Source organism: Pseudorca crassidens, chromosome 5 (assembly GCF_039906515.1).
Source record: "Pseudorca crassidens isolate mPseCra1 chromosome 5, mPseCra1.hap1, whole genome shotgun sequence".
NCBI lineage: Eukaryota > Metazoa > Chordata > Mammalia > Artiodactyla > Delphinidae > Pseudorca > Pseudorca crassidens.
In genome coordinates, this window is record NC_090300.1 from 42,637,242 (window position 1) to 42,660,127 (window position 22,886).

A 22,886-nucleotide genomic window follows, 5' to 3' on the forward strand; every position below is an offset into this window, starting at 1 on the left:
CCCTTCATGATGCTGGCTTTGGATTTTTTGGATGCTGCCATGTGTAGGCTGCTGCTAGGCAGGTCATGGGGTCTGTGTAAATGCTGTTTTTAAATGGAATACGTAAATAGCAGTGGTTCTCAACTGGGGGTGATTTTTGCCTCTAAGGGGACATTTAGCAGCGTCTGGAGACATTTTTGGTTGTCACAGCTGAGGGGGAGGGTTGCTACTAGCATCTGGTGGGCAGAGGCTGGGGAAGCTCGTAAGTACTATAGAATGCACAGAACAGCTCCACAACCAGGAATTATCTAACCCAAATGTCGAGAGCACCAAAATTAGAAACCCTGGTATTATAGGCATCTATACTAGACATTGAACCAGGCAGCAACAGATTTTTATATGCTCAATCAAAACTATGGTGTTGAGAGAAAAGGGCACTTGCTATCTGGCTTCCTCAGATTAATAGCTATTGTTGACTTTGATGACCATCTTGGGCATAAAATATTCTCTGTGTGGAGTGGGCCAAGAGGTCCTCCAGATGGGCTCCCCTCCTGTTACGTCTTTTCTCGGTTTTCAGCATCCTCTTCCAGATGTATGTGGTCACTCAAGCTAGATATCTTTGGGTTTTCATTCACTCTCCTCCCCTTCTCCTCACCCCACCTCTCACCAATAATCGATTCTTCCTAATTCCAAGCTCTCTCCCTATAAAGATTTGTCCTGACTTCTTAGGTTCCCCACCTCTGATTTAGCCCAGGCCTCGCACACCATGGAGGGAGCCTACTGCTAAGCCCCCAGTAACAGCATCCTGGCCACTCTCTCTCTTGCCAGCCTGCAGCTCCAGCCAAATCCATTCAGGGCTCCAGCACGTCAGCCACTTCCTCATCCACCTAGTCCTTTAGTGAAGAAATATTTATTGAGTGCCCGCTATCTGCTAATTACTGTGCTAGGAGCCGTGTTCATTCCCTGGATTAAAATCTTTCCAAGCCGCCATGTTGCTTACAGGACAAACTCCTTGCTTCTCTGAGAATCTGCCTTTGACCTAACTTTTCAGTTTACTCTCCCACCCTCCACTGATGTATTCACTCCAGCCACGATGAACGAATTGCTTTTCATTAGTCTGGGTCACACACTCTTAAGCTCTTTTATCTTTGCATGTGAGGAGTGTCCTTTCTATTTGGAGTATCCTTTCAACGCTTATCTGGGGAACTTTCATTCATCCTGTGCAACTTAATCTGGTACCTACGCAGATGCCTGGCACATGGAAGCTACTCAATAAACATGGAATGAACTTAAATTTCACCTTCTTTGTGAAACATTCTTCGTTTCCCTGGCTGTATGTCTCTCATGCCTGCTATACGCACTTCCATTAACCCCATCACATGCACTGACTGTGAAACCTTTGAGGTACGGTGTTTTATGTCTTATGTTTTGTTTTATATCTCTTGGGACCTCCAGGCTCTGTGCCATGCTGGACATAAAGTGGACCCTTGTGACTAAATGTTCACTATTTTGTAAGGATGGCTTCTCGTGTTTTTGGAATGCTGTTTCAGACTGAAAATGATATGCATCATTTGTTAGCCCCAAAACTCACAAAATCTGATGCTGGTCTCAAATGTGCCCTGCCCCTTCTCCATAAATGAATACCTTCCAGTGCATAGGATCTGAAATTTGAGTCCATCTTTTATCACTTAGTTACTGTGTAACCTTGGGAAGAGATTTAACCAGTCTCTGAGCCTTTGTTTCTTCTTCTATAAAATAGGAATGATGATAATTGCCCTTCTTACCCCTTAGGATGATCATGAGAATCAAATGAGATGATGAATTTGAAAGTACTTTGTAACTTCTAAGGTCATAAAACTTTCCAAGTGCCTCCTTATTCAAAATGTAGCAAAACATAATAAAACCCCTCCCTCAATCTTGCATGGTCTTTATTTTTTTCCACAAACTTCTTGAAAGGACCAGATTTGTTTATTGTAGCTATCCTCTCCCTTCAACCCCAGGCATCCTGTTTTATGTCCAGCCATACCACTGGCAGCTCACTCACTACAATCATCAATAATTTTCTAATTGCTAGTATCTGTGGACACTTTTCTGTCCTTCCTTCATTTGACCTGACTCCAGTCTGCCTCTGCCTGAGATTTTCTCTGCACTGGGGCCAGAGTGAGCTTCCTGAAACATGGATTCTGATCATCTCCTAACATGTAAAAACCCACCATGATTCCTCACAGCCTCCAGGATAAAATTCAAACTCCTTAAGAAGGTCTGTCATGTCCTGCATCATCTGGTCCCTGCCTACCACTTCATCAGTGTTACCTAATGTCACTCTCCTTATTACACACACCCTAGCCAGACAAAATGACTTCTGTTTTCCAGAAAGTGCTGTGCTCTTTCACATGCTGCCCCAAAGCCAGCCTGGTAAATCTGGTCATCTTTCAAGACTTGGTTCAAAATACCACCTCTTTTGGGAAGCATTCCCTGATCTCAGCTTCCCATTCCTCTCCATTCCATGAATAAGTAGGTACCCCCATCTCTGTGTTCCCCAAACTCCTTGACAGCATCATAATCAGCATAATCTTCCCACTATTCTCTAATTACCCACTCAATATTTACCTCCTCGCTAGACAATGAGCTCTTTGGGTAAAGGAACATGTTTTATCTCTCAATATGTCTAGCTTTTGGCAGGGTTCCTGGTATAGAGTAAGCAACTGTTAAATGCTTGTTAAATAAATAAACGAGTTCTACAAACATTATTATTTGCACTACATTCTTATTCCCTTACCGTATTTTTTACACTTTTTTTAGGATTGTTTTTTACATTCTGGTTTTCACAGATTTAGAAAAAATTCTGGCAAATGTCATAATTTATTCAGAAGTTACTCTATGTTGAGATAGTGAGTTTGGCTTTCTTTGGGAACTTTTATGCTTACAAAAGAAAACATAGCCTTTTGTGCTATGTCTCAGTGGGTTCACAACAGATCCTGAGGTACCCAGGGATCCCTGCTCACCTGTCACTTCTGGCCTTGGTGGTTTCCAGTTGTCGCGTAAGGAGCTTGGCAATGGCAGTGAAGCTGTTGCTCATGCGGAAGATGTCTCTGCTCTGAGGGCCCAGGATGGAGGAGAAGGTGTCCGTGATGCTCTTAATCTCCAAGAGGAGAATATGGTGAAACGAGTGCTCCATGCTGGCCAGCTGACTCACCAGGAACGGCAAGCAGCTCCTGGCTCTCTCCTGCCAAGAACAATGGAGAACGTGTACAACTGTTGGCGGGGATGGAAACTGCTGCAGCCACTATGGAAAATAGTACGGCAGTTCCTCTGAAAATAGAACTACCCTATGATCCAGTAATCCTACTTCTGGGAATCTATCCAAAGGAAACGAAGTCATTATCTCAAAGAGATATCTGCACTGCCATGTTCATAGAAGCATTATGTACAACAGCCAAGACATGGAAGCAACCTAAGTGTTCACTGACAGACGAATGGATAAAGACAATGTGGCATATATATATAGAATGAAAAGTTATTCAGCCACAAAAAAGAAGGAAATCCTGCCATTTGTGATTACATGGATGAATATGGAGGCATTATGCTAAATGAAACAAGCCAGACAGAGAAAGACAAATACTTTATGGTATCTCTTATGTGTAGAATCTAAAAAAAAAAAGTCAAACCCAAGAAACAGAGGCTAGAAAAGTGGTTTCCAAGGACTAGTGGGTGTGGGGGGGAAATAGGGAAAAGTTGGTAAAGTGTATAAACATTCAGTTATAAGATGAATAGGGTCTGAGGATCTAATGTATAACATAGTGACCATAGTTGATAACACTGTATCATGTAATTGAAATTTGCTAAAACATATGGGATAATGGATGGGTTAATTAACTTGATAGGGGGAATCCTTTCACAATGTATATGTATATCAAATCATTTGTTGTACACTTTAAATATCTTATAATTTTACTTGTCAATTATACCTTAACAAAGCTGGGGTGGTGGTGGTGGGGAAGAACGATGAAGAATTAAGGTCTATATTTAAAAAAAAAAGTCAGAGTCCCATGACCTGCAGATGACAATTCTATGGGGAGTTTACTTAGAGAGCTAGCTGAAGCTAACAATGTTTCATTCATAATGCCTCTTAATTGGCTTCTTTGAGGTTTTGATTTTTTTCCTGATTTCCAAGGCAATTAAAAAAAATAAAATAAAACCTTTTTCCTGTTACTCCTTTCTTAAAAATATGTAGTCTCATGAGCCTATCTTGCCAGGTCCAAATCTCTCAACTGTCGTTAATGATCTGACCCCCACATTCACCCTTCCCAACTCTGGTTCCTCCTTGGGCCAAGCCTCTATGCCTATGACTCACTAACTCCATGTGGACAGGGGAGGCCTGGTCAACGGCACCCCCCCATCCATCTGTCTGTCAGATGATGCCATGTACCATAATGGTATACCTCCTCTCCACAGGACATCCTCTCTCATTTGTTCACTTTAAGCATTTGTCAGCATGTTACAGATTTTATGTGCCTGGTCGAATGAGTAGATTCTATCACTCAGCTTTAATCAAGTGAACTCTCACAGTTGACTTAAATACGTTCCTTCAAAAAACTGAAGATGAAGAACAGCATGAATAACTCAGGCGTGAGTGAATAACAAGAAAATGGCTTAGCTGACTTGTCTCTTATACCTATGATAAATCCTCTCATCAGTCATATTATGAGGTGACATGATTTAATCCAACATGATTGGAAGTTAGCCAAAAAATTCAAAATTATCAAGAACGTTATTTGAAATGTAGATTTATGCCCAATATAATGATATACCATTAATAAATAAAAATAATTAAAAATATGCTTATTTTATCTTTAACTGCTCTTTTAAAATCTTATTTTTTAATGTATTTAAAAACTTTCATAATGGTAGTATAATAGACCATATGGGGGCTTCCCTGGTGGCGCAGTGGTTGAGAGTCCGCCTGCCGATGCAGGGGACATGGGTTCGTGCCCCGGTCCGGGAAGATCCCACATGCCGCGGAGCAGCTGGGCCCGTGAGCCATGGCTGCTGAGCCTGCATGTCGGGAGCCTATGCTCGGCAACGGGAGAGGCCACAACAGTGAGAGGCCCACGTACTGCAAAAAAAAAAAAAAAAAAAAATAGACCATATGTATAATTATAAATAAATATATATTGGAGGCTGATGCTCAAAATCCTTTTAAGTGATAGGTGTGCAGGTGTAAATTACTCTTCTAGCTAGGAATTCCCCTGTCCCCTTTGTTCTAGCATTTGGGGCCTTCATTTCTTTCAAGATGTAACTTCTTTCTCCTCCATGAAGCCATTCCCAACGACCTCTTCTGTCTGAATTTTCACTGTATTATCAAGTCTTTTAAAAAATCTTTTTAGTACTTGATTGCATTTGATCATTTGTTTACTCGTGCTTTTATTGCATGCCTGTAATATGTCTGTGCTAGACACTAGATGACAAAGGTGAATGAGAAGTGGTCTCTGCCTTTAAGGGACCCACAATCCCCCCTTCCACATATAATTCCCTAACGGTTACATGTACCACTCAAGTCTCCTGAAGGGGCCACTTCTCATACATCAATCATCAGCCAGGCACAGAACTGAGCCTGTAGTGTCTACACTCGGTGTGTATGTCTTGATTCACTGATTTAAGCAAACCTTATACGCCAAGGCATGACTTTACAAATAAAGGTATGTAGTTGCAAAAGAATTCTGTACTTTAAAAGAAATATTTATTACAGAACAGATTGCAGTAGTGAACTTCCCTAGTCTTTAATACTTAACTTGTTTTTCAAAGAGTCCATGTACAATTGCACTGGAACACATCTCTTAGGGAAGGGGCTACATCTGCCATCAATCCCTTAATAACTATTTGGTAAGAACCCCTAGGGCACAGTGCTCTGTCTGGATATGTGGGACTAAGGCTAGCACTTCAGTGAGCTGGACAGCTAATTGAAGAGATATTTACTCATTGAAGGATAACAATATTAGAGGAATGAAAAATAAACACCATTGGAACAAGTTCCTTGATAGCCCATTTTATACTTTGGCTCATATAATTGTCAGGTTGCAGAAGGACACCTAAGTACTCTTGAGTCTAATTTTTTTTCAACATAGATGCTTTCATTCATGCAAGGGCTCTGTATGTGAATTCACGGTGTGCAATGCATCACAGGGACATTTTCCCTTCCTCATTTCAAGGCAAAAGCTGGATGTGAGGGTCCCTACCCTGCACCAGACACTGTTTTAGAAGCTAGGAACATAGCGCTGAAGTAACAAGATAATCTCTGCCATGATAATGAGGCAGACAGACAATAAACAAAATACATGTGTAAAATACAGAGTGTGTTGGATGGAGAAATGTACCTCAAAGGAAGATGAGGCAGATTAGGGAGACCCACAGAGGGGGGTTAATGTTAAATAGTGTAGTCAGGTCAGATTTCACAGAGAATATTACATGTGAATTCAGCAAGATTTTAGAATCTAAACCCAATAGTCTCAGTAACCACAGAAAACAGTTACAGCAAAAAGTGTCCTGATTGACAAAGGGAGGTTGGAAGAGATAAGAAAAGGGACACGGGAGATGTGGCACTTTACTATGGACAATGCGATTTCAAATTTCAAGTAACTTCCTCAGCTTCAGCTTCAGGTTCTTCTTTAGCAGTTTTTTTAGTCAGTCCACAAACATTTCATTTGCTTACCTAAGAAGTGTCCCTACGGTTTCATTAAGAGCCCTTTTTTGAAAGCACATGTCTTCCTAAAGGTGAGGATGGCTGTGTGCGTACTTGCTGAAATCAACACAATTCTGGATGATTTTCTGGCAGCCAAATTGAGCTGAAGGAAAAATTAATCACAGTGTGGGAACAAGAAAAGTTATAGCTGCTCTGGAACTAACGCATGAAGCCTAGCCAACCTCACATCGCTTGTTCTGAAAACCTGGAGCATGCCCATGTACCTCACAGGGGTAACAGATGTGATTCTGGATTAGAAAGTGTGATGTTAGGGTAAGAAGGGGTTTAGGAGATTCTGATTTCTTTCTTGGCTCCACAATATTTCATCTCTGGGGACCAGTGACTGCATTTTTCTGCTTTCAGTCATCCCACCGTGGGGACAGGGTCAGCAGCACTGGTGTGCCTTAATGGCAAGCCTGACCTCATCCCTTCTGACATAAATTGATTATTTAATATTAAAATAATAATAGCTGACCCACAGAGAACACTTAAATCTAAGTGCCAATCCTATTCTATATGATTTTTATGTATTTATTCATGCAATCCTCCCAATAATACTGTGATCACTGCCATTTTATAAGAAGAAAACTGAGGCACACATGGAGGACTAATTCACTCAGGTCACACTGACCCCCGTGTCTCTAAAGCTGTGTCTTCTCTGGCTATACTTCCATCCCTCCCACCCCAAATCCCAAACCCACCCTTGCACATATTTTCCCACTCCTTTTTCCTGTCTCTTGTTCATCATCAGTTATAGGATCCTTTTCACTTTATTTTGATTTAGTGGTGTAAATATCATAAATACTCTGTAAATACAAAATAGACCAACAGGTCTCAAACTTTTTGGTCTCAGGGACTTTTTACTGTCTTAAAAAGTTATAGAAGACACCAAAGAGTTTTTGTTCATCTGAGTTATATCTATTGATATTTACCAGTTATTAAGTTAAATAAAAGCAATTTCAAAAAATGTCTGGAGACATTTTTGGTTGTCACTGCTGGGGGTGTTAGGGGGGACAAGCTGGTCGTATCTACCGGGTAGAGGCTGGAGACGCTGCTAAACATCCTACAGTGCATAGGACAGCCCCCCGGAAACCAAATATCAAAATATTTGGCTCAAAATATCAACAGGGCCAACCTGAGTTAAGTGAAACTGGCTTTTTGTTTGTTTGGTTTCTTCCCTGCAAACATGTGGTGGTGAAGGCGTCGATGAGTACGTTTTGGTGCCACTGTCTTGATCTGTGCTAAGGCACTGGCAGTTTTACCCATCATCGCTTTTGTCCTTTCAGTGCAAATGTCAACACAGTGAAAAAGGTCAATGATGTGTGAGTATTAGTGTGAAAATAGCTTGGACCTCGCAGATCCCCTGAAGGGGTCTCGGGGGTCCATGGACCGCACTGAGAATTGATGAACTAGAATCAAGGGTCAGCAAACTGTTCCTGTAAAGAATCAGAGAGTAAATATTTTTGGCTTTATGGGCCATGTGGTATCTGTTATGGGAAAACCGCTACAGACAATAAGTAAATGAATAGGTGTGGCTGGATTGGGGTCACAGGCAGTGATTTGCCTTGGTCATACCATTCATTTTTTTTGTGTTATTCATTTTGTTTGTAAAATACTGCTATTATCTCATAAAACGCCTCTGTTATTCTTTGTTAGGATAACAGAATGTAAATCAGAAAGCGGCCAAAAATGAAAATGTGGGTGCCTGGTTATGGTGATGATTGTTTCCCTCTGTTAAGCATCCACTGTGTCCCAGGTACTTGGCATCTGCTTCCTCACTTAATCCTCATGACAACCTTGCAAAATGGTAAGAGGATGAAGATACTGATAAGAGGGCCAATCACTGGACCAAGATTACACTGGTAATACGAGTCTTGGTAGCAGACACAAGAGTGAATCAAGATCTGCCTGATTTCAGTTTGAATATTTCCACTTTGGCTAGGCTGAAAAAGATGGCTTAGTGCAGCCCTGTCTGCTGCTACCTTCCTGTCTTCCACCCACAGCAGGTATCAGCAACTGATTTCAGCGTTCTCTGCTGAACTTTCCCAAGACCCTTTCTCAACACTATGCTCCTTGTGAGAGGGTCTCAACCCTGGCTGTATGTTAGAGTCACCTGCAAAGCTTTTAGAACAATTCTAATGCCCAATAATTCCCCTCTTCCCCCCGCCCCCATTTCTATTTAATTTCATTGTGATGGGTGGGGTCCAGGCAGAGGAATTTTTAAAACCTCCCAAGTAATTCTAATATAGAGCCAGGGCTGAGAATCACTAGTCTATATAGAGTTCCAAATCTCTGAAAGTTTGAGAATTTGCTGATTTTAGGAAATGTGGATTTGGTCCTAAAATCCATACTTTTCTCTCTGTCCTTTATCAATTTACAAAAGAGTTAAAGAAAATAATTTATTTTGCTGCCTGAATGAAAATATTTTATTTACTGGGCATCTGTTATTCTTGCTTTTTTACTGGGCCATTTCATTGTTATTTTTTCATAATTCAACTCTTAGACGTCTCCACACACCAAAAAGACACTTGCAAGGGGCATTAGGAATGTAAATCAAAAGAGCTTGTTAATGCTTTCTCAGTGAAGCTTTGCCAGGGAGAGCCCAGCCTTTACTTAGGAGCCCTCAGAAGCCTGAGTGAGGCCAGCAGTTGCTTGGTGGTGTATTTATTCCATGAGCCTCTTTCCTAATGATGGTGGGGATACTAGCTTCAGAGCAAGAGCTGAAGGGTTAGTATGGGCCCCTCCTCCACCTCAATTACCTGGCTTCAAGAAACTCTAGAGTAGGGGAGCCAACTCTTTCTGATTGGTCCTGGGATTTTCCTGGTTTTGGCATTGAAGGTTCCAAATCCTGGGAAACTCTTCAATCGAGGGCAAATTGGGACAGTTGGGCACCCTACTCTGGAGTCTGTGAGAAGGTGGGAAATTATTTCAGCTCAGAGGACTCTGCTAGACAGCCTCACACTGCTGGTGAATGTGATGATATATCACTGTCTGTCTCTCTATGTATATGTGTATGTGTGTGTGTTGTGTGTATGTGTGTGTTTGTGTACACAGAGTCGATTATTATTATTCATAGTAGCTATGCTCTATAAAGTCATTTCAAACACTGAATTAGCAAATACTGAAGCATTGCTTCTAGAGCAAATATAGAGGTAGGTTCCTGAAAGTCTCTGGTCACACATTTTCATCAACTGATCAATACATAACCTTGTTTTATGTGTGTTTCTATCTAAAGACATCTTCAGATGAATGGATAAAGAAGATGTGGTAGATATATACAATGGAATATTACTCACCCATAAAAAGGAACGAAATTGGGTCATTTATAGAGACATAGATGGGCCTAGAGACTGTCATACAGAGTGAAGTAAGTCAGAAAGAGAAAAACAAACATGTATATTAATGCATATGTGTGGAATCTAGAAAAATGGTACAGATGAACTGGTCTGCAAGGGAGAAATAGAGACACAGATGTAGAGAACAAATCTATGGACACCAAGGGGGGAAAGCCGGGGGGGGATGGTGGTGGGATGAATTAGGAGATTGGAATTGACATATATACACTAATATGCATAAAATAGATAACTAATAAGGACCTGCTATATAAAAAAAATAAAGTAAAATTCAAAAGAAAAAAAATAAAGATGTCTTAATTGATACAGATCGTTAACTCATTAAAATTGAACTCACAGCTAACAGCGCTATAACTCGTGCCTGAATGCAGCCTACATAACACACGAATTTTCTCCATAAGGTGCATCACAGCCTTCTCACACTTGGGAACACTAGAGAGCACTTCAGCACTAAACTTGTGGACATTTTAAGCAATGAAGTCACCAAGAAAGAGCACAAAGATTAGACTGTGGCACTAAATAGACCATGAGAAGAACAGACACTTGTTTACAGAGAGAGGGGAACTGAAACAAGAAGGCAGAGCATTGCCTTGTTCAACCCCAGCTGGGAACCTGTGCAGTGGGCACTATTCTGTGCAAGTCTGTGAGTGACCGCACAAGCACCTCGAGTATTGATTTGGGGTTACAAACACAGTTTAGAGACTAGGGTGAATTCTGTGAATATAAAATCAGTAAGGTCAATAGAAAGATAGATAGATATCAATAGATAGACAGATAGACACGTAGATAGGTGGATCGATTAATCAATCTTGCATCTTTGTGGACCTCCTATAAAAGAAAATTATCTTCTGGTCAGAATTGAAAGATATTCCAAACTGCTGGGCCTGACTTTCCATTCAGCCATCAGGAATGTGAGCTCAGCTTAACCAGGTCATATGGAGTTTGGTTTAAGTCTCCAGCTCATCTTGCCAGTTTCTTTCCTTCTATTTTTCACCACAGGCAGATTCTCTCCTTGCCTTTAAACTAATTGAAACGTTCTTTCCTTAGTAAGTTACTGTATATCCAAATCCACATGTGCTCTGTTTTTCACCCACATATTAATTCTTTTCCCCACCACAGATGGATTTGTATATATGACCCAACTTGGGTGTGCAGATTGAAGGCTGGCGACAGCCATTTGCTTTTTGCTTGCAACTCAATTGTTTTTTGTTTTTTATTTTTAACAAAACCACCTCAAAATTTATTTAGCAATTGGTAAAACTTCAGGGAAAAATAGATCAATGAATATTTGTAGTTGGAGATTTTAATATACTTCTCTCAAAATTGATAGTTAAAGCAAGTAACACACAAGTAGATATATCAAAGACCTAACCATATAATTAATACATTTGAGCTATTAGAAATATTTTTTAAATCCTGAACTAAATAGGATGCACATTCTTGTACACCTGAATTGAACACAATATTGTAAATCAACTTCAAAAAAATAGTATGCACATTCTCATTGAGTATGACTGGAACAGCAACTCAGTTATTTAGAGCAGAATATGAAAAACATGGTAACATGACATATTCTAAAATCCTTCTTTGACTTTTTTGATTCTTTACAAAAAAAAAAGGAAAAAAAGATGTTAGAATAATGCCATTCTTTCCAAAAAAGGGATCCATTTGGTTTGGAACACTGAATGAAGCTCTCCCTGAATGAGAATTGTAATTATGAGAAAGCCAAAGGAGAAACTTATCTGTAAATCCTTTTCTAATAGATTCTGATATGCTCGGTAAGACATTTATGAAGTGGTGTTCATGTTGGAGATACTGAGATATGCCTTCTTCTCGGAGCTATCTGTGGCTAGGGGTTGTTGCCATTTTAAAAGACCACCCTTAAAATCGTTTTCTCTTCTTCCATCTCCTTTAGCAACCCAGTTTCCATCAGAAACAGATGTCTTCCATTAGGGCAGACTGTTGGCTACTGGAAGCCCTTCCTCCCCTTCTCTTCCTTGTACCCTCCCACACGTCTTTAAACCACTTCAAACGTCACCTCTTCTGTGAAGTCCTCCTGAACTCTTCCAGCCAAAGTTGCTTGCACCTATCTCTGTGTTCCTCAGACCTCTGGCTGTATCTTCATGAGAGCCCTGACATCCGTGCCTGCAATTTCTGTGTCACTGTCACCTTTCCCGGTGTGCCCCTCAAAGGCTGGACATGTCATGTTCATCTTTGTACCTTCAGTGCTTAATGTGTTGCCTGACATAAAGTTTATTATTGAAAATCACCATCAACACCCCAACACTCCTGACATGGCTCTGGAACCATGAGGTGGGGAAACCTCATGCTTTTCAGCAAAATAGGATTTGTTAAATCTTCCTACCTCCTTTTGGGGAATGGCTGTACTGATAGATTTTTTTTGGTATGGCTGGACTTATGTTAAGAAAAACATGAGATGATTTTGGGCCTGGTGTTTTTATTAGCTGTATAACTTTGAGCATCTTATTTAACCACTTTGAGCCTCAGTTTCTTCATCTATAAATTAGAGCTAGCAATTCAGTGGCAGATATTTTTGCTTGCCTATCAATAGTCATATCTCATCCTATCACCTTCTTTCTTATTGGTAAAATCTCCATCCTGCCATAATGTGAAAATGACAGCTATTCAACTCCTCAGCCTCCTTTGTAACTAGGGGACGGGTATATGAGTTTACCCGTCTTGAGGGCATTTGGACTTGAGGTGAAGTTTTCTGGGGTTAGAGATTGATGGAAAAGGTTTTTCTCCCAAATAAGAAGAGAGACATGGAAGGACACCTGCCTTTTCTTTAATCAGACGTTGCTGTGTCTACATCATGTGCTGCCTGGATCTGTGGCAGCCATCTTACAAGCATGAGGGGACATACTTATGGGGCCAAGTCAATATACTGGGGAGGTGGAGAGAAAAGAGCCTTGTCACCAAGGGTTTTTGATGACATTTTGGAATTTTTGAAGGAACTTGGACCCATCAAGTCTTTCAGACTTCTTAAATGAGATAATAAATATTCTTATTATTGAAGCTGCCTTTAGTTTGATATGCTATTAACAAACTCAGCTGACACAAATTCTTCAAGACTTTGTTATGAGGAATAATGAAATAATACCTATAAAGGACCTGGCATAGAGCAAATGGTTTTAAAAAATGGTAGCAATCAATTGTTATTACAAGTATTATTCTTAATAAGATGTGATTATACTAGAAATGTCAATGAGTTAAAAAATAAGCCATTTAGTAGAGGCCTATTGTTTTATTATATTATTGTTGTCAATGCCAGCCATACTATTTGGCACATAGTAAATGTTTAATGGTTTTTTTTTATATTATAGAATATGTGCTGCATATGAAAGAATATGTATAAACATATTTAAGTAATGAAACAGAACACTGGCAATACCATTGAAAGCACCGGTGTGCCCCTCCCTTGTGCTTCTCTCTTTCTCTGAATACCTCCCCTGCAGAGAAATCAATGTCAGGTTTTAAAAGTCATTTTTAAACAGTGGGAGTCCCTTTGAAACATGTAAAGTTTTACTTACTGGTGATGTATGACTCCTGGTCCTATTCTACTGGAAGACTTTTGGTCCCTCCTATTCTATTGTCTGTTCAGAGTTTGAGATATTAACCTTTAAAATAAAATTTTAAAGATTCTATTGACTGATGAGTTTATAGTCACTCTTCTTAGAAATTCCAAATGACTGAGTCCAGTTCATTAGAGACCTTCTTTTCTGTTGGATTTAGCTGGTCTGTCTGTGCAACGTGCAAAGTTTCTCCATCTCAGCCCCTGCTCAGGCCTCTCTGAACTGCACTCACCCTGAAGATTTATAGCTCTTTCTGAGACACCTTCTAGCAGCAGCCTAAGTTGTTCCACTGCCTAAAATTTCCCCTTGAAACAATGAGTGTTTGCCTTTCCAGAGGTTTCCTTTACTGCTTGGAAAGTAGAATTGGTGAGTAAGACACTAGCAGGGCAAACAAAAAGAGTATTGGCTGTTTGAGTTGTTGATAAGTGTGAGAGATTTTCTTTGGATACATATTCCCAGAGGAAGTTCCACCCTCAGAGAACAGAAAGGTGGCAGTCCCATGGAAAGCCCTCCCAGCTGAGAAGAAGCGGGTGGTGGTGTGGTGGTCACAGTGTGCTCAGAAGCTCCTTCCTGTGTTTGAATCCTGGCACTGCCACCAGGCAGTCATGGACCTTGGGCAAGTCACTTAACTCTCCATGGCTCAGTTCATAAAACAGGTTAATGGGTCCGCCTCATACAGTGGTTGTGAAGATTCAGTGAGTTAAAAACAAAGCATTCAGAACAATGCCTGGCACAGGGAAATGCTAAGTAAATGTTAGCTAATATTGTTTCAGTGTCGAAAATCCTAAATGTAAATGCAGACATATCTAAATTATCACCAAAACTAAAATAAGCTGTTTCAGAAGCCATATATTCCCTTAATTTTTCTGAGTTAACTTATTTTGTGAATTGATAAAGGTTTGGAAGTTCTAGAGATGTCCAAAACCCCAATACCCACTCAGGAAGCAAATATGGGCCACTGTTTCAGTAACCTGCGGAAAGGTTTAGCTAGAAGTGAAATTTGCTCAACATCTTACCGAGAAAGCCTATTTCTCTTTTTAAAAATGTCACATGATTAAGTCAAAAGACTATATAACTTAAGGTTTTCTTAGTGACTTGAATCCTCATGATCAATAGCTAGATCCTTTTCTCTTTGCAATTATTTCCCAGTCTTTCTCAATATTTTCCTGTATCTGAAGCAAAAATATTCTACAGTTATAACATTTTCAATTCCACAAAAAGTCGCCATTATTGAAGTAGACAAGGCAGTAATGGTCCAGTAAAATAAAGTCATCCAGTAATCTATAAGTTCCAAGATAATTCTACAGTTAATAAATTTTACTCTTTAAAAATTATGCTACCCCCAGACAAGGATATGCTCTTCTAGCCTGAAAATACTAGCACAAAAATATACACAAAATGCTTGCACAGTAAGTAGGCATCAAATGCTGTTAGTTTATCATGTTCAAAAGCTAAGATTTGATATTTTATTTTAAATAGAACATTGAGAGAGCAAGCTGCCTGAGAACTCTTTTTGTGGAACGAAGTAGAGAATATACAAACAAAAACACTGTTAATGTCTCCTTAGGCAGATAATCCTCCAATTTTGAGCTGATTTTTAAAATAGCGTTCCAAAAAGTCGTATTCCTCAATTCTTTCTTCTATCCTCTGATCAAGCCTCAATTTTCTTTATATCAGCTTGGACTTAATTGAACATATTTTTCTTCCCATTGAAAAACAAAGCTCTATTATAATTTAAACATATTTACATATTCTAAATGATCATTTAATCCAATGTAAAGGGAATAACTTCCCATCCTTTCCTTATGATTTTTGATTTAGTTTGCATGATTTCAGGAACACACAGTTTCTGTGGGCACATGGGAGAGTAATAAATCATGCCTAGTAAAACAATACTGCTTAGGCAAAACAATTAAAAAGAATAAGTCCCAGTAATAAAATTTAAGAAGCAGCTGATGAAAACAGATGTATCCTTTGTTTTGAATGAACCTCAAATTTTGTAACATGGCAAAAATTAAGGATCTACTGGACTCAGTTCAACTCCGTGCATTAGGCACAGAATGCTAAAGTAAACCCTGCCCTTGTAAAAAAAACAAAACAAAAAAATACAAGGTATAATTTTTGTACTTATAAAGCAGTTATGGCTTTTATTTAAATGTTGAACTTACTATGTCTTCCTCAAAGAGAGGTTTCAATGAAGTTGACTTAGGATTTAAAGTAGAAATCAGAGAATGTGAAATGTCTTGCTATTTGAGACAATAATGTAACCAAATAAATTATGTTTTTAGTATGATTGATTTTTTTAAAGGCCAGAAAACTGAACACGGTCTGCTGTCAAATAAGTGTTTCAAATTTAAGATTATTTTTCCCTAAATAGCATTTGGTGTGGCCACATTTATGTCTGAAAACCCAAATCTCTCTTCATTTGTGCTGAGAGTTTATTTCCCAGCATCTTTTCTTTGCATTGACCCCCAAATACTTACAGACCTTAAAGCTTGTAGAAATCTATCTAATTTGAGCTTTGAACATAGTGTTATTTTGTGGGTTGATAAAGGATTTAGAGGTTCTACAGTTCGGATTTACTCTTTAAAAACTGGGGGCTTGGGAACTTAGCCTTTTAAAGGTAAATCTTTTGTGTGGGCTCAAGCGACTCAGAATGAATTATACGGAGCCAGAATTTCTTCTCCCACCACACCACGGTCCCCTCATGTAAATGACCTCTCATTGATTATCCCCAACAATGGTTCCACTATTTCTTTTGCTTCAATTAAGGAAACTTTTTGAAAGACCATTGGGGATTTTAGCATTGAAACATTTCTAGAGAACTCAAAGAAGCAGCCCATCTTTAACTACACAATATCTGTTTTGCAAATGTGGTATAATCACAGAATGATAGAAAAAAGTAACCACAGGTCTTCTGGCCCAATCATGGAAACCATTTTGAAGAAAGTTGCTTATTACAGGTCCAAAAAGAAAGAAAAGAAATAGGAAGAAAGAAAAATGAAAGGAAGAAAGAAAGAGAAATTGTGTTTGAACCTTTTGCCAGGAAAAAAAGAAAAAGTGCTTTGTGGTCATTAGAAAAGGAACAATATGGTAAGATTTAACTCAGTTGAACTATACATCAGCTACAATTGAACTTTCCATACTTTACTCATTATATTACATAATTTACTCATTATACAATTAAATACAAGATGCCTATCTTTCTTTACACCTACTTACTGTCAAAAAAATATCACCAGGATGTTTTATTCATGGTAGCTGAGACGTAACTCCTAAAATACAAGTTAGACAGAAATACTTGGATAAATATTATTTCATTACTTATAGGGGAGAATGAAATGGAAAAATGCAGTCTGCAAATGTGACCCTGCCTGAGATTGTTGATTTCCTTAGCTAGGATAGTTTAAGTTTTTTTGCTACTTGCCCCCTATCCCCCCAATGCTCCCCTTTCTCGTTCCTGGATTTTGCCTTGGGTTAATTATTTCTGGTCTCATAGCAACTATGTTTTCATTGTGAACTGCCTGAACTGCTTGCTGGAAGTCAGCAGGGCATAAATAAATAAGTAAATCAAAATATGCAAACAAACTGCAGTTAATAGGATGGGGGTTTGAAGGTATGTCTGTCTGGCCAGGATGGCTCAGAAGAGAAGGTCTGAAATGTAGTAGCTTGGAGGAAAAAATTACTTTCCAAATTGCCTTCCACTCACTTGTGAGCTCACCTTTATGTAAACAGTGGAAATAAAGCAGAACAGCATTTTAGGATTTTTAGATAAGGTTGTGTTGAGATCTTGAATGGACTCATGTTTTGTCTTAGTCTATTTGGGCTTCTGTAACAAAATATCACACACTGGGTGGCTTGTAAACAACAAATATTTATTTCTCACAGTTTTGGAGACTGCAAAGTCCAAGATCATGGTGTTGGCAGATTTGGTTTTTGGTTCCATGGAAGAAGGGGGCAAAGGAGCTCTCTGGAAACTCTTTAATAAGGGCACTAATCCTGTACATGAGGGCTCCACCCTCAAGACATAATCACCGCCCAAAGGCTCCACCTCCTAATACCATCACCTTAAGGTTAGGCTTCAACATAGGAATTGCGGGGATGGCCATGCACATTTAGACCATAGCATGATTTAATCTTGCCATTCCTCAGCAGAATAATAGAAGAGTCACCTCATTGTATCCATTGTTTCCATTTTATCTACTGTATGGGATGCTAAAATCTATGCATTTAGCCTTTAAGGTAATTCTCACTTTCTAAAGTGGAGAAAGGTAGAATGTTTCCTTCAGGAAATCTTTGTAACTTCCCGTTTCCTCCCACTACCCTCCTTCCCTGACAATCAGTTTGTACTTACCAATCATGAAGGAGAAAGAGTTGGTCACCAAATAATGCTTTATGAACGTGGAGCTATCATAGAGAAGGTGGGCTCTGGGAAGTGTTTTGAAGGAGGAAAGGGACATTTGATTGAGATAGGGACCACCGTCACAGAGAATGCTACGTACAGCTGAAGGAAGTTTGTCTTCAAAGAAGAAGGCAGTCGAAGGAAGAGCCAGAGAAAATGTAGACATCAATAGGAGCTTAGTATAATCCAGGGATTTCTAAAATCAACCATACTAAGTAAATAAAGATTTCAGTAATGGGAGATAGTTAGGAAAGTGTTTGTCTTCCACTTCTCTGGGTGAATTGCCAGATATTTGAAACTCTATGGGATCTACATAGTGCTGAAGTTGGGAAATCTACAGTTCTGAAAACATTTTCCAGACATCTTAAATTTACTAATCTTAAATAGCAACTATTTCTTTATCTACTCTAGATTTATTCATTACTTAACAAGGAATAAACTGATGTTAAGATACCCTTCTCAGTATAATTTCTTTTGTGTTATATACATGTGGATAACAAGACTCATGCTGGTTAATGCTAAGAACTATAAAGTGAACATTTCAGCGTGACTGATCAGCCAACTGTCAGATACATCTTTTCTTAGGGGCTGTGAACCAGCACCAAGTTCCCCATCCCTATTCACTACAAAATAAAATCAGGCTTACAGTTTTTGATAAATAAGGCAGAGAGCTGAAATGTAAATATCAGCTCACATAGTATAGTTATGGCTATGCAACAAAATTCATCTACTTTCAAGTACTCTCCTCATATTTTTTGAGAGTACAGTTATTAAAAAAAAACTTTACATCATGGTGATACCATCTATGTGTCAAATCCTGCTGGGGGTTTTGGGGATGCTTCCAGATCCTGGTCAAAAGATGATGAATTGAGTAACAAGGAAAAAAAAAAAGTTAAGCAATAGGAAAATCTTGTATATATCCCCTATGTTATTTAAAACTGTTAATTAGGAACACTCTCCCCCCATCCTCCCCTCATTGCCACCTCATTTTCCATAGGAGTGGGGATGGGGTGAGGAATTCTAGGAATGTTATACAGGAAGTGTCAAAGCCCACTGAAGGATCATTTCTAAGTGAAGAAAAACCAAAGCCCCTTCCAACAACACAAGAGCTGAATTTTATTTAACTTTACACTCTCTACAGTGCCTTGCACACATCAGATGTGTGATAAATGCTCAAAACTGTATAATAAATAATGTTTGATGCTCCCTGAGTTTCTGTTTACCCTAACATTGCCAAAGATGATCATTTTTAAAGGTTATTGATTTATTTACATTGAAACAAATGGGTCTTACAAAGAAACCTGCGGGGGTATGGCTGTGTCTATAAACATACATGAATCATGCATGCATATACGTATGTGGGCATGCCCAGACCCCCGGGGGGATCCTATAGCAGATAAGCCCTGTGGGGCCTGGATCCTTGAGACCAGTGCCTCTTACACTTTCACGTGCACACACATCACCTGGGGATCTTGTTAACTTGTAGATTCCGATTCAAGTTCCCAGTGGTGCCCAAAGCTGGGGACCACACTTTGACCACCACACAGAAAGGAGACCAACAGAACCTGAAAAGCAGTAGCCACCACCCACAACTGGAACCCAATGTCTTTAATGTTCCTGGTCTTCCTCACAACCTGCCATGTCATCAGCTGCCGTCTACTAGTACAAGACCTGTACTAGTGTCCAGTCAAGTTCCAGTCTCTATGTAACAGCTGGTCAGCAAGTATTTGTGGCCCACATGCTAGGAGCCACAAATACAGTTGCAGTGCAGGGTAACAAGGAAATGTAAGGTATTAGAGTGGGTTGGGAGTGTGTGGATTCATACACCAAGCGAACAGAAGGCAAATGCAACCAGAAGAAAGTCAGGTGCAGACTCCACATTACAGCTGTACACTCTCACATGCTCAGAGCAGGGAAGATGGTGATGGCCTGGGAGGGTATGGAAATGACTTTTTCTTGGATTGGGCTCCCCAGAAACAGACCCTGAGATGATTTATGTGCAAATCATCTATTTGGAAACTGCAGCAGATGAGTACAGGAGTAGAAGAGTGAGGCAGAGAAGGGAAATAGCTCGGAAGGGATGCCAGGAGATTCTGGGAAAAGAGTTACCTCATTTGAGGAGTGACAGAGTCGGGGTATAAATACCCCCATCATTGGTTGAAGGCTGCTAGTGGGGCTGGGGGTGATATTCGTCACACATCTATCCTGCCATGCATGTCAGCGGGTGGCTTGTAGAGTTGGGGAAAACCACAGACTCAGAAATGCAGATGCTGGCAGTTGAAGGGAAGCAGGAGAGAGACAGGCCCCTGGAGCAAATGGTTTGAGTTCGTTCCCTGTGGACAGATACTCCGAGAAGGGAATAACAGGACAATTGAGAGAGGAGGCTGGGCCCTGCCCAGAGAGACCACATATTCCTCATTCTCGAAGTCAGGAGACCTCCCCAGCTACACATGCAGAGAAAGGCTCCTTGGAGGTCAAAAGCTAGTGGGAAGCAGCCGCATAGCACAGGGAGATCAGCTCGGTGGTTTGTGACCGCCTGGAGGGGTGGGATGGGGAGGGTGGGAGGGAGGGAGACATAAGAGGGAAGAGATATTGGAACATATGTATATGTATAACTGATTCATTTTGTTACAAAGCAGAAACTAACACACCATTGTAAAGCAATTATACTCCAATAAAGATGTTAAAAAATAGTAATAATAAAATATAAAAAAGTAATGATCTTGCAAATTTGCGAAACAAAAAGAATTTTTAAAAATAAAAAATATTATAATTGAAATTAAAAAAAAAAAAAGGGGAGTGATACCAAGTGGCCAAACCTACACATAGGCCTCTTCAGTGGACTCCACCTTGGCTAAGAGATGTGTGTGCACACATGGAAAAATCCTGAGCTATACCAAATACGGACTCTGAACCAGGTATGGACTCTGAACCAGGCAGATCAAAATGATTGGCCAAAGGAAACCCGGAAGAAATGCCCCATAAAAGTGATTCAAACTGCCACGAGGGCGTGACTCTATGAGCCTGCCCGTGTGTCTATCCACACGTACTGTACTCGTTTTTCTCCTAATAAATACTTTACTTGTTTCACTACTTTCCGTCTTTGTGGGAATTCTTTTTCTGCAAAGCCATAGGGCCAGGGCCTTGTCGCTGACCACTGGTCCAGTGGCTAGGATTCGGTGCTCTCACGGCTGCAACCAGACCTCAATCACTGGCCAGGAACCAAAACCCTGCTTCAAGCCGCTGCAGGCCGAGGCCACCAGAGATCAGAAGAGCTGGCTTATGCTGAAGTGATTTAAGCCTAAGGGCTATGGGCAGAGCAAGGTCTGTGCTACAGCCTTAAAAGAGCAGCAGGATTTGAGCTGGAAGTAGCAACTGCTTTATCCCCTCAACCCACTTGCTGCCAATGCCACGTTGTCCTTTCTGATGAATCCAGGATTCGTTTACATCTTAAGCTCAAGCCTAGAAGGGCAGTCGCTAAGTGGAAACTTTATGCTTTTGGTGGGGCAGGCACAGGCCTGCTTCCTCACAGACACCGGTATAAGAAAGGCAGAAGTCCCCTCTGAAAAGAGAAGGTGAGATCTGCGGGGACCAGGCTAACTATCCTTGGGGTTCAATCCTGAGGGGAGATTGGTCAAGCAGAGGCCCCTTTCTAGGCCTTGCCAAGCTCTCCCCTCACAGAGCCACTGAGAGCCCCTTGTGGATTTGGTCGGTTGGCCTAAATTACAGTTGATAATTACAAGACACTGTTGAAAACTGCTGCAACATGTAACTTTTGTAACCATTACTATCCTACATTTGCAACTATTTGTGGGGACTGTTTGTCCTTTTAACAGGCTCTTTAGTTTCTGGGGAACTCTGAGGTACACAGTATTCATTTGCTTGTCTACACAATAAAGGGAAACAAAATACTGTTCCCACGTGACCTGGACACCAGTGATAAGTTAAGTTTGGAGAGAGAAGGTAGAAAACAAGAACTGCCTGCTAATCAATGAGGAGTTTCCATCATCTGGAACCAGTCTACCATCCAGCCTCATCCCTCTCCCCTCCCTCCATTATCCAGGCACTTGAAACTCTTCATGGCTTCCAGAAGGCTTTCCCCCAGCTGCATGCCATTGCACCAGCTGTGTCCTCCCATGAATACTTTCCTCCTCCTCCCCTGACATAATCCTATCATGCAACAAGCCTCACTTAGAACACACTTCCAAACTCAGCCACACAAGGTGAGTTCTTTCCTTCTTGATCCAGTTCAGAAATCAGTAGTTAACAGGCACCAAGTTAAACTCTAATCATCTGTTTGTACATCTCTCTTGCCCCCCATTCACTGTGAGCCCCTCTAGGGCAGGGACCATGTCTTTCTCCTCTCTGTGTTCCCTTCACCACCAGCACTGGGGTTTGCACTCAGAAAGAATCAGCGACTCAACCCTATATCATTGAGGGAGGCTATGGAAAATCAGCTCTGTTATGTGAAAGCATATCTTGTATATACTTAAAAGATTTTTTTGTTTTCTTTACACTCTGCGAGAGACTTATTAATATCATTTCAATTAGCATGTACCCTTTTTACAATATAAAAAACAATAAAGCTACTTGCATTTTGGAAAAAAGAATCTTCCCCGATGATGGCAATTCTGTAGTATTAAGTAGCTGCCGGCTGGCACCAACCAAGGCTTCCCCAAAGACATTGAACCTTCCAAAGTTTTAACTAAATCCCCCACCCTTGGGGAAACTGTGGTTTTTAAGTCACAGGTCCTTCATCTTGTGGAATGGCCCCTAGGGCCCTTAGTCTTGATTTCCTAGTTAGAGATGCATAGCATCCA

At 40.3% G+C, this 22,886-nt stretch overlaps 1 protein-coding gene across 1 annotated transcript in view; it reads right to left on the minus strand.

Annotated features, from left to right (window-relative positions):
• VEPH1 (ventricular zone expressed PH domain containing 1) overlaps window positions 1–22,886 on the minus strand; it is a 214,867-nt gene that overhangs the window by 109,723 nt on the left and 82,258 nt on the right. Inside the window, exon 7 of the mRNA XM_067737220.1 lies at window positions 2,985–3,205. Coding sequence (XP_067593321.1) covers window positions 2,985–3,205 — 221 coding nt within the window. The remainder of the gene's footprint in view (window positions 1–2,984; window positions 3,206–22,886) is intronic.